This window comes from Gymnoscopelus microlampas (assembly GCF_963454915.1).
Source record: "Gymnoscopelus microlampas genome assembly, chromosome: 10".
Lineage (NCBI taxonomy): Eukaryota > Metazoa > Chordata > Actinopteri > Myctophiformes > Myctophidae > Gymnoscopelus > Gymnoscopelus microlampas.
Window position 1 is genome coordinate 43,102,168 of NC_139947.1, and position 13,102 is coordinate 43,115,269.

General features: G+C 41.8%; 1 protein-coding gene across 2 annotated transcripts; it reads right to left on the minus strand.

Moving 5' to 3' along the window:
* Window positions 1-1,318: 1,318 nt before the first annotated feature.
* On the minus strand, window positions 1,319-12,938 carry nol9 (nucleolar protein 9). 2 transcript variants are annotated; one of them, XM_084070267.1, is made up of 13 exons: window positions 12,810-12,938; window positions 11,463-11,954; window positions 11,098-11,308; window positions 10,644-10,774; window positions 10,351-10,486; window positions 10,048-10,144; window positions 9,836-9,933; window positions 8,132-8,299; window positions 7,585-7,837; window positions 5,761-5,875; window positions 4,521-4,695; window positions 3,865-3,998; window positions 1,319-2,859 (listed from the first exon to the last, which is right to left on the minus strand). In XM_084070267.1, exons 2-13 carry the CDS (start codon window positions 11,928-11,930, stop codon window positions 2,740-2,742), a joined length of 2,106 nt encoding a protein of 701 aa, XP_083926393.1. In that variant the 5' UTR covers window positions 11,931-11,954; window positions 12,810-12,938; the 3' UTR covers window positions 1,319-2,739. The 2 variants fall into 2 exon arrangements, with proteins under 2 accessions (XP_083926393.1, XP_083926392.1); XM_084070266.1 differs by lacking the exon at window positions 12,810-12,938 and adding an exon at window positions 12,473-12,754.
* Between the last annotated feature and the right edge of the window lie 164 nt (window positions 12,939-13,102).

A 13,102-nucleotide genomic window follows, 5' to 3' on the forward strand; every position in this document is an offset into this window, starting at 1 on the left:
CCAAGAGAAAGGTGTGCTAAGCTTGGATCATCCCAAATAATTGAGGCTGTCAAAGGTGCTTTAACCAAGTACTAAGTGAAGGGTCTGAACACTTATGTAAATGGCATATTTCTGCCTTTTATTTCTAATAAATGTAGAGAACACTCCAAAAACCCTGTTTGCTTTGTCATTGTGGAGGATTGTGGGTAGATTGATGAGGGGGGAAATTAATTGAACTCATTTTAAAATGAGTCTGAAACATAACATGAAAAACCTTTCACATGCACTGTATACACACATCAGGAATCTGTTTTTTTTCTATCTGTATGGGTTCAATTTTCTTACACAAGTCATGTTTCACACTATTAAGACATTCACACAGGTAACAAAAGGTTTAACATTACCCCCAACAGTAGGCTCTGTTTAGAGTTCTTTTTTAACACCAAAGGTTCCAAATAAACTGTGGAGAATACAGCTCAACTCAAAATATCAGCAAATATCACCCAAGTGTATAATGAACTGACCAGAACAGAACAGGTGAATACCTAATTTAAAGTCACCTTTTATCAAATGGCTAATTATTTATTCAACAAATAACAGATTTCACCACATGCATTTCCTGGCCCACTCTGTCTCATGTTGAACGGTCTACATGGGATATCATTTTGGGTTGCATGAGCTCTAGGGGAAAGGTCTGTCCTGACAAAGCAAAAGTAGTGACGTTGCCACAATGCAGCTCTACTTGTTTGTATACTTGATTTGTATGCTCGCTCATCCCCAACAAAGGAATGGGAAACAAAGGAAGACAAGAGGACAAACTGGGTATGTTAAATGGCCCACTAATGCATGTGAGTGAATGCATGTTTAAAACTTGAGATGTATTTAATATGATTACTATTATGGACAAATCAAGTCCCTTTACCATAACTGCCCCCTGAACGGAAATATTTTCCCACAGGCCTACAAAAGAATATAAGAGAACATTTAAATTTTGTCTACAAAATGCCTTGGTGGCATGTAGTCTGTAGTTATAACTCCCATTCAAGTCCATAAGAAAAGGATTACAGCTGAAGAGTAAATGAGTACATTATATATATGATCAAGGGTCATGGAAGGGTAAGAAATCTTCCAAATTGTGCCATTCCAATACAGTACTGACATATAAAACAAAGTATTAACAAAAACAGAGAGTGTGTATCTCTACAAATACCTTTAGTTTGTCCATATACACCCTTCCCTGCACTTTCATCGACAATGACTTACGGTAAGTCACCCCACTCACACTGGTCGCCAAGCAGAACAGTGTGTTGACAATTGACAACAATAATCACCAAGTGTGGACAAAAGTTATTTTTTGTTTAATGTTAAAATGTTAATGGGCAAGATATATTCAGTCTCAGCTGTGGAATGTCACCTACCAGGAACAGACACCAAACAAGAACTTAAAACTGGAAGTTTATATCACTGTCTATGAGAAAACCAATCATTTCGCCCATTCCGCAGTTCGCCCAAAAAGTTGGACATTTCGCCCAGACATTTCACCCAAAAATTCGGACATTTCGCCAAGACATTTCGCCCATTTTCGCGGACATTTCGCCCATAGATAGTGAAGCTAGCTGGCCGTTTGTGTGCGAGAATGAGAGAGGGTCACGGTGCGTTTTAACAGCGGGCAACTCTCGGGCGATGCCGGGCAACATCGCCCAAAAGATAAAGAAAGTCTATGAGAGCCGGCAACTACTGGCGATCGGGTGAAGTGGGCGGGGGGGCGATGAAAGATGGATTTTCTTTATCTTTTTGGGTGATGTCGCCCGGCATCGCCCGAGAGTTGCCCGCTGTTAAAACGCACCGTTAGGGTTAGATAAAAGCTCTCTCTCTGTGTGTGTGTGTGTGTGTGTGTGTGTGTGTGTGTGTGTGTGTGTGTGTGTGTGTGTGTGTGTGTGTGTGTGTGTGTGTGTGTGTGTGTGTGTGTGTGAGAGACGCAGTCAGTGGGGCAAACGCAGTCCCCACGAAAAATATTTACGATTCTGTCCCTATCGGTACATAACTCGGACGGCGCGTAGTCGACTAGCAGGACCATCGGCTGGTCGTTGCGGGCACTCGCGCCTGGAGGCGCTCGGGCGCAACTCCTCAGCCTCAAGGTCTGCTGAGTCGGCGCGCCTCCGTCATGGTCCAAAACTATACTTTATCGGCGAAAAAAAGTAGTCCGCGGATGACTGAAAATTCCCCTCTTAAATAAAGCCATTTATAATGAATCTCGCACAACTGATTGATTATATATTTATAATGAATGTCGGGCGAAATGTCTGGGTGAAATGTCTGGGGGTGGGCGAAATGTCTGGGAAAAACGTCTGTGGTGGGCGAAATGTCTGGGCGAAATGTCTGGGGGTGGGCGAGATGTCCGCTCAAAAACACGGGCGAAATGGATTTAGGGCGAAATGTCTGGTTACCGTCTATGACATAGATGTTTGACTCACACCACCAGCAAAACTGTACTCAGTAGAGGGTTGGACATGGCCAGGATAACTGAAGTCATCCAAATATAATTGACGTGGATTTCCAGGCCACTTGTCACCACAATGGCCATCTCCAGCAGTCTCTGTAGTATTCACTACACAGTCCCACTGAATGCTGAAAAGAAAAACCCTCGGGCATCGGCCCTGAACATTCAAAGGCCAATCCTGGCTTGGTGTAACAAGCAAGTAAACAAGAAGGGTTGAAGAACAAAAATACTTGTCCCACTCCCTGTGTGGAATAAAAATGTCATTTTGTCGCCATTTGACTAGACCTTGCCAGTCCCTTGAAGACACGAAGTTTTCCTGCCCCAGTAACATCGAAACTGTAGTCTGTAGTGACATAGGGCATCTCTTCCTCAAAGCCCGGCTGAAACAGAGACAAAGAAACTGTAAGCAACTGGAAGAGGAAGCTTCGGACAAATATTTATGCATTTCCTCAAGCAAAAACTTAAATCTCCTATGACATAAAAATCAATGTTTACTTTTTTATCACTTATTTCTTGTGGTTCACTTGAGATATGCAGTATCTGCCCCAAAAAAATGTTTTTAGGTAGCAGTCATGGTATTTAACATTTATCTATGAGGGATCTTGCACTTGGGGGGGGGGGGGGGGGGGGATTTAATTTGGGGTCCACTGAAATATTTGTATTTCCTGCCCCCATGTACTGTATATAAAATCTATCTGTGTAAACATCAACCCCCTCTATTCCCCATTTCACCACCCACCAGGGAGAAAACATTCTCTCCACGTCTACCGAAGGTTCACTCCTTTGGTGTGCCTTTGTTAAGTCGCTTGTCCTATGTGTACTGTTTTTAATTGTTCATTAGTATTTATTATTGTGTTTTTGTATGGTGTTTGTATAGTCTGTTGGGTGTTTGTTTTATAATGGCCCACAATAGAAAGAAACGTTGGCTTTTCTGTGATTAATCCATTTAGCCGCTTTTAATAGGTGATACGGTGCTTTTAACTGCACAATAAAGTATTCTAAACAGTTTGTTTATGCTTATTTATTAAAATTATGAAGATCGCTAAAGTCGTTTTGCAGCTCCGGGGCTGCAGTGCTGTGAGTGAGTCAGACCAGGCTGCTTTGCCCAGGCAAAGAGCTCAATAGATGGTTCTCGCTGGGCGTGGACTAGTCCCACGTGACACCACTTGAAATGGACAGAAACAAACTGCTATATGACATAGCGACTATTAAAGATTTTAACTAGCAGTTGTAGATAGACAACTAAACAACATACATTAACCATCTATCACCAGTGTTGTGGGAGCAGTCACAGGGTGTTTAAAAAATAATAATCATAGAACATCCTTTTGATATCCTTCTTCATGGTTTTCTCTACTGAAGACGGAAACATAACCTGATCTGACCTGTGTTTTAAGGATACAGGAAGGTAACGAGACGGCTCCAAGGAGGAGACAGTTGACCTCGCGAAGGACAGTGGGATCCACGGGGGTCAGCAGGTAATACAATCCTCGTTTCATGTCAATGCCTCGAAGAACACCTGGAAAAGAAAAGACCCCAAACTAAATACTCTCGTGTTTTTCTCTTGTTTCTGATCAACACACATATGATCACCTGGTAGGTCCAGAAGTGGTGGTTGCCCACTGCTCAATTATTCATCACCATAGGCATTGTTCAGACTGTCATTGGAGATAAATCTGATTTGTTTCTCACATACAAGGACTCTTTAGGACTGACTCCAGTGAGTGACCACACTTTGCCATTCAGCAGATCTGATTAGTAGTAATAGTTGTACAATTGCTATTAGGTATTTATATTGTACTGTACAGGTAGTGTGGCTACCTGGATTCCTCAGGTATCTAACCCCTACCCCCTAATGTGGAAGGCATACAGTACCTGCACTTAGCCCACAAAGACATTTTGTTACACAGACTGATTCTCAAAAATCTGTTTCCATGTTTGTTTTTGCCGTTGATAAAACCAATCTAGGCCAAAATTCTTAGCCGGATTTGGGCTGCCACTCTGCACATAGTCTTAGATGAAAGTGAGACAGTATACATACCTAAGCCCACGCATGGACAGACAGGTGTCTGGGACAGCAGGGCTGGGCCTCCTCTACTGGTTACCTTCTCTCCCAGACGGCACAACCCCACCAAACTGGCATTGGCAGCATAAAGCATGTGATTGGGTGCCACCTCACAATGGGTCACACCTATAGCCACTGCTGAATGGGGAACCTATAGGAATAGGTAAAAAAAAATGCATACATTGTGTTTGTGTGTGTGTGTATGTGTGTATATATACACACACATTTACATATAAATAAAAGGAAACTTAACTATAAACACAAAATTTCCCAATGAGAGATGCCCACACCATGGGCTCAGACAATGAAATGTTCTCTATGTGGAAGTCTTGATTATGGGAAAATATTACGTGTATTTAGGAGCAATTATTAATTGCAAGATATTTGTATGTAACAAGCACACAAAGGTTGCTTGAAATGACAGGAAAAATGTGTTCAGTGTTTTTTTGTTGATTGCTACAGCCTTGCATATTGCCAATCAATGTTGCCTTCTCAAAATCTAGCAATGAGTTCCCAGAATATTTAAGGATAGAAACATGCACATATACTGTAGGAGCCAACCAGTGCCTGAGCACTTGCCTTCATGGAATAACTTTTTTATGATTCATAATTCTTTTTACATTTTATCTGTCTTGCTGAACCATAGCTGCTCTCCATCCTGCTCTCATTCAATACAAAGGCAAAGCTAGGTCATTTAGTTTCCCGCTCCTGGTAAGTCTGTTTTAAGCAAGAAAACAATGGAACTGATGTCCTCAACTCAAATGTCTTCAGAGTATTAAGGGTGCCAATGGCCCAAACCTTAATTGGACCGGTGAGATTTGTTCCAAGATATTACAGAACCTAATAATTAATTGCAGTCAGAAATGCCATTATACCAGTAAATGCCAGTTATAGGCTTCTCCATAATCAAAACTAGCAGTTACGTAGCAGCCTACAATTAGAGATGAATAGCTTGTTTTCACCTTGATGCGGAAGGAATACATGAGTGCACAGAGCACGCCGCACCTTTTATCCCATGGATATGCACTGTGCATGGTTTGATGTGTTCTCCCAAGTCACTGAACTCTGATAGCTGGCAGCCTGGCACACAGCAGCTCAACCCCGCCCCCCCCCCCCCCCCACCCCAGATTGTTTAACTTCCGATATTTCTTTTGCTATGGTTAGTGATTCGCTATTGAATGTATTCATTTTCACATTGTGTGTGTGTGTGTGTTACCTGGTAGGGAACAAGGCAGTGCAGAGGTCTAATAGGACTGGGATCAGGAGACTGCAGCTGACTGAGGTAGGCCAGCAGTGATAGTTCTCTTTGCTCATTACTGCGCTGGTGTTTCCTGTCAAAATCAATAACCATCAGTTTAGGCATGTACAGTATGCACAAAAGTTTGTGTATGTCTGTTCATGGTAACTTAACTAAATCGGTTCCACTATAACTCTTTTAAGTGAACAACCCTTTAAGTGAACATACTGTCATAACACCAGAGGCAGCTCCACGAATCATGTTCAACCCAAATTTGGCTCAACAAAGGGAATGAACTCGTTCTCATGCTATTCATCAAAAAAAAAAAAACCCTACTCACTTTCAAAACTGCCCTGAAGATACACCTTCAGGAGGCTGCAATTCGAAAATGGCCCTGTCTAAGTCTTAACACAGAGCTGTGTGTGTCTCAGCCAATAACAGTTAACGTAAAAACAGGGTGGGATGTTGGGTCTCTTCTCTACATGTAAAGTGTCTTGAGACAACTTGTTGTGATTTGACACTTTAATAAAATTGAATTGAATTGAATTGAAAAACTATAAAAATTAGACAGTCAGTGCAAATCAAAAATGAATAAGATGTCATCCATTCTGCATTGCTCTCCTCAAATATTTTCAGAAACATATTTGAATGTACAGTTTAGCCGTAAAATGAAATTGTAACACAGCCGCCATGTTTCTATATGGTAGATCACTGCTATAAGTGCATACAGCACCACCCTCTGGTGTAGCATAATGGATCTTAGCTGTGTCAAAGATTGATTTGACAAAACATTTGTCACAATATTAATGGTTGTAATTGATTAGTATGTGCTTCAGCATGCATCGTATTTAGTTTTACAGGAAGAAAATCCTGATTGGATTTAGATATAATACCAAAATAAAGATCAAAAGATGTGACCTAAGAGGGTTGAAATTAAAACAAATGTTTCATTTAATCTGTTACTGATAGAGAAGACAAATTCATTATAAAATACTGAAGGTGAATTCAAGTGTTTACAAATAAAAACAACTATTTTTTTCTCCCCATCTTATCTGACCAAGATTCTGTGTGTGCACTGTGCAGGAATCAAAAAATGATATAAAAAATAATCTGTTTTATACTTAGTTGTATTTAGAAATGAGTTTCATTAATTAAATGTAATTAAAGGGATATTTCACTTTATTTACTTTTTTTTATCGTCTACTCAGGCTTTTGTTAACACGCCAGACAGTTTTTAAGTTGCTCGATTCAGTATTTAGATATTTGATATTCATTTTATCAGACACCCCCCTTCCTATACAAACCCATTGTAACTTCAAACTCTATGTTACCCATGTTGGATTCATGGAAAGTAATTGAAAAAACACGGCCCCCTCACGTATTAGGAGGGCAGTATGAGTCACCAGAACAAAGGACGGGTGTTTTTGATGAATCTATCATGGTTAAAATTGAGTTTGAAGTTACAGGTTTAGGTTTGTATAGGAAGGGGACGTGTCTGATAAAATGAATATCAAATATCTAAATACTGAATCGAGCAACTTAAAAACTGTCTGGGGTGTTCACAAAAGCCTGAATAGACGATAAAATGACCAATTTCTTTTTGAAAGTGAAATATCCCTTTAGGTTTAGGCATGGGTTTGATTAATTACATATTGATAAGGGTAGGCATGGGTTTGATTAATTAGTTACGGTTAAGAAATGTTAGTAGTAGTGGGGTTAAATTCTGGGTAAGCAATCAGGGCAGAGCATTCCATGCCTACACACTTCCTGGGCCAACATAGAACAGTGTAGTGGTGCACTTACGCTGTTCCTTGGCATGCTACACCTTCAAACTCCGACTGTACAGTGATGTGGACGTAACTTTTAGGTGGACTGTGACTCTCCGTAAACTCATCCAGAGCAGTCTGTGCAGGGGGGTGCGTCTGCCACCCATGAGCTGTCCTCAGAAACTCTGGAGTGAGGACAGGACACTGGGTAAACCCGCTGTGACCAAGCTGCACTACGTGTGAGACTGGGAAGAAGCGTATCATGTCCACTAGCAACTTGAATCCAAAACCTGCGAATGGCCAAAACACACACACGGTTAAGCCTGATTTATAATTACTTGGTTGCGTGTCGGTGTAGTGCAACAAAAATAGCAGATGTACAAGCTCACGTGTCGCAGATCGAGTTGACATGTCATGAGTTTGTAGATAGACTATTTTGTGTGTCAACAATGGCGAGCAACGATGTATTAATCATATTTTAGATCACATATGGAGCATATGGGTCATAGCGTATGCTTAGTTTTTTTTAGCTGCAGTCTTGGAGGCTCCAGTTAATTCCAAATTCTAATTCGTTGGACGCTGACCTTTGACCCAGCCCATGGTGTTGATGATGACGGGGGTCTCCCTGCTCTGTGGTCGACGATGCCACAAGGACTTGAGGATCTCCATGAATCGGTCCAAGTCCGTCTCACATGTCGTCTGACCATAGTAAACCATGTGCTCTGGTGTGCGCTGGTGACTGAAAGGAGGACCTGAAGGCAGGGAGAAGAACCTTATATACCTTTTAACTAAAATTACACAGATGCTTTCCCCTTTTTAATGGGTCACTTTCAAACATGTTTGGGGTAATTTTAACGTCTACTGTGGCTTTTGTGAGCACCACAGAAAGTTGCTTGATTCAGTAATTAGATATTTGATATTCATTTTATCCTATATAAACCCATTGTAACTACAAACTCGATTTTAACCACTTTAGATTAATTGAAAACACCTGTCCTTGGTTCTGGTAACTGATATTGGCCTTCTAATACGTTTGGGGGGCGTGTCTGATCAAATTTATAACAAATATCAAAATAATGAATCAAGCAACTTAAAAACTGTCTGGGGTGCTCACAAAGGTCCGACCGGAAGGCTCCACCAAAAAGACACTCGCCCCCATTTTTTTGCAGACCGCTCGACCCCAGCGACTCTTGTATTCTTGTATTTGTTTTACTGAGGTTAAGGTTAGGAATAAGGTTAGGGTTAGGCATAGTTTTACCTAGGTTAAGATTAGGAATAAGGTTAGGTTTAGGCTAGGGATGGACAATTAAGATGTTGGCCTTAAAATGTAATATCGGTATCGAACCGATATCAAAATAATAATATTGGTTTTAGCTGATATTTTAGTTTATAATAATTATGTTTGAATGTGAGGCTGAAAAAGCCTTTTGTGATGATGAAGGCTGCAGATTCAATCAGTGTTTTCTGGGGAAGCTTTCAAAAGGGTCAACAAGTTGGAACATTTTCATAAAAAACACTACATTCAAAATGTTTATGTTGGGATCAGAGAATGTGAGCAGAGCGGGTGGAAATGCCGCTCGGCGCTCCAGGGGGCTGGTTTCACACTCGCTATTTGCTCACGTTGACTCCCCCCGCGCTCCACTCCCCATCGCTCACGTTGATTTGCGCACCTCTCGCTCCATGCTCCGCTCAAACCGGGTCGCTCAACAGTAAAAAAAGAAAAGAAAAAGAAAGTAGAAAGTCTAATGAAATCTCGGTGCGCTGCTGGATGTCTGTGTGACTGAGTCCGTGCGACCGGGCATGCTCAAACATTCGGTGCGCGGCAGGCGGTCCTCACTCTGAGTAGCGCTCCAACCTTTTTATAAACCAGCTCCGCGCTCACGTCAAAATCGCGTCGCTCCACTCGCGCTCCGCTCACATGCTCTGGTTGGGATACGGGCCAACATTTCAATACCGGTGGATCCCTAGTTTTGGAATAAAGAGGCTTTTTTTTCCAAATTCAGTGTGCACATGCCTTTTTCAGAAAGGACAATATTTGAACGTGTTTTTATACAGATATTCAACATCAGTAAATAAGGTTACATTTAGGAATAAGGTTAGGTATAGTTTTACTGAGGTTACGTTAAGGAATACCTGGTGGCAAGTCTGGCAACCATTCCGAGGTCGCCAAATTTGACCAGGGGTGAGCGTGTTTTGGGGCGCGCATTCTTGTATTCCTCAAAGAAACCTGAGTAGACATTAAAATGGCCCCATACATGATAAGGCAAATAATGACATTTTAAACATACCCAGAAGTGGCTCTCGAACAGTAGACATGGAGAGACAGCCAGAGGGGGTGAATTCTGTTTGGCCCAAGTCGCCTTCCAAGTAATCTATACAAGTGGTGCTGCCACAAAAAAAACACACACGATTATCTTACTACTGAAAGCCTCAGACTGTACCAAGTGATGATGGGAGTATCAAAGCAATCTTTTGCGTTGTTGTTGGAAGGATAACTTACTGATTTAATAAAGTATTGATGAGGATGCGGTTGAACGTCGACTTCCCTACATTCTTGGTTCCGCAGACAAGGATCACCGCACAGCCATCCATGTCTCCTGTGAATGACACGTCTCGACTAAGTTTCTAAGCTTAAAGGTCACAAGTTTTTATACATCTAAAGAAGTGGAGACCATTTATAGTTTCTACAAGTATATTAATACAAAAGCATTATATGTGTTCATGTCTGATACAGATGAAAAGCTCCCCTTTAGATCTGTGATTTCAAACGTAATGCCATCTTATGTTCTTATTTGTGTACTACCTCTGCAAGCGCTGACCACTGTATTGAGAGCATCTCTGCAGCTCTGTGACACAAGGAGGCCTGGTACGGTATTGACCAATGGAACCACACCCAAGCCGTTGAGCGGTGTGTCCAGCACAGCTGACATGAGCTCAGCCTACAAATCAGGAAGGACAATGGATTCTGTTGAGCATTACTTGCCTCATATTTCTAACCTCAATGTTTCAAGCTTGATTATCTATAAAAGGTCTGTTTAAAATCAAAATGAATTTGTTGACCAGAGTCAAGATCAGCCACATGTCAAGTCAACTCACCACTGGAGGACTGAATAATTCACTGAGCTCTGTGAAGCTGGAGAGGAACCGTGTAAGGGGTGTCTCCATAGGCTCCAGAAGAATCACAGATGATTTCCCACTTATCCTTTTCACCAACTTACTTTGTTGTGCTGGAGAAGAGGCAACAGATAGGGTGTCAAGAGAAAGAATAGATTGTTTTAGTGCAAACTGTGTAAAATAGATACAAAAACAAACAAAACTGGAATAAAAAGAAATATGCCATCAATGAACAACTTGAACCCTGGCATCGTCATTTTGCGCATGTCTTTATAGCCCCCCCCCCCCCCCCCCCCCCTTGGATAAAAGCAGATCTGCAAGCTCACGAGTTTTGGGCTTGTAGATCAGCTATTTTCATTATCATCTGAAAATAAGTAAGTGGACATAAGTGGTTAACAGTTACAATGACTAGTGGGTACCTGAAGTTTTTTTTTACCTGTTGTAAGATACTTGCGGAGGATTTCGGCAGCCCCCATTCCTTCATCTCTGATGTCATCAGAGGCCCCCAGAGCTGTGATGGTCAACGGGCAATGGGAAGCAGGAGAGAACAGTGGGTACGACTGCTGGCCCTCCTCAATGGTAAATCCCATTACCTCGACACGACCATACAGGCAGCTCAAAAGGCACTTCCCACGGAAACACAAGGTCTGCAAGAGACCAAAAAACAACCTTACTTGTAAGGAAAAACATGTCTGCACTGCATTATCTGTAGGACAAGATATATTTCCAAACATCTCAAACAGTTGCCTGTGAACAGTAAGACTTGTTGTCAGAATGTAAGTCTTCAGCCGAGAAGATTACCTGACCCTTCTGCATGACGAGCACTGCATGGTTTTGATGATCATTTCTCTCTGCACAGTGAACGAAAGACTCTCTTTCCAATCTACCCAGGCCAAAATTCTGCATGCTGTCCGAGGCCTGTGCTTCATTTCCAAGAACCGACTGGGCATAGGCATTCCAGTCCTGGGACTCCTCCGCTTCCTTGTCTGCTGTAACCGTCGAGCTGCCATTGGTGTGAACATAGGACTTCTGAAGTCCAGACTGAGTTTCAGAGTTCTTCTTAGAGCCAGAAACATGCTTGGGCTCCACCTTAAGTCTCTTGACTTTGTGTTTCTTTCTCACAGCGGTGTGATGCTTTTGTGCCACCTGAGGCTCCTGGGCCACAGAAATGCCATCAGACGACCTAGCATTCAGCCTGCAGCCTTTCGCATCCTTCCATTTCAGGGACTTTGCAGGGCCCTTGGCTTGCAAGTATTTGCTTGCCTTCATGGTTCCTGTGCAACCGGGGAAGCCCTGGGATGAGAGACAAGCAAATCATCATCTCATAATGCAAGTTTCACTAGAATATGGCTTCTCCTGCAAAGACGATACAATGATGCTTGCTTGCAAAAGTCAAACGTAACAACAACACAGGGTGATGATGGGAGTAAAGTTACAGTAACCTGACTTGTGAAATGAATTACCCGTCCATGCTAGCAGGTCAGGTAAGAGTTTAACCACTTAAATAAAATAGCCCACCTACACAGCACGCGATGAGTTGTGCATGCCTTGTAGCTACTATTGAAAGTGGTTCACTAGCTTGCTATAGTTAGGTCATCTATGAAGAAGAGAACCTCCTCCCATTCGTCAACAGAAAACATCTCATTCTAATACATAAGTCATCGCCAAAGTGCAATCACCTGTCTCTGAACTAACGTAAAAACGTTATTGTTACCCTAACAACGATATTAGCTCACGTTACCTGAGGCTAGCTAAGCTAACTTGGTGGTACAACCATGTTGTATTCAGCCAAGAATCAGAGGACAACTTACCCCCCTATGTGGAAATAATGTGAAGTTTCACGTTCGTGTCTATTCTAACGGAATACTTTTTATATTAAAAGTTAGCAGCCTATAGCTATTGCATGACACGTTTACAGCCCGGTGTTGCTAACAAGCTAACATACATGTGTGTCGTGTGAGCCAGGGACGCTGTTGACCAGTAAGTTGGTCGAATATTTGTTACACGGAGTTAAGTCAGTTAACTCTACTGGTATTCCATATTGTCTCTGTATCCCAGCTTATTGACACTAATAATGAATAAATATCAATTAAAATGGGCAATAATAATACTGCACGGGTGAATATATTTTTGTTTGCAGATAAATACCTCTGGCTCAGTAGTTATCCGTGTAGTTGTTCCGGGTAACTGGTAGACTCGCCCCAAAACATGCTCAACGCATTTTTTTCGCGGACCGCCCCCAACGGTTCTTGTATTCTTGCATTTGTTTTACTGATGATGATAAGGTTAGAAATACATTTAGTGTTAGGCATAGTTTTACTGAGGTTACAATTAGGAATAAGGTTAGATTTTGGCACAATTTTACTGAGTTTAAGGTTAGGAATAAGGTTAGGTTTAAGTTTAACGTTTAAGGATACAAGGTGCCGACAGTTCTGAGGTCG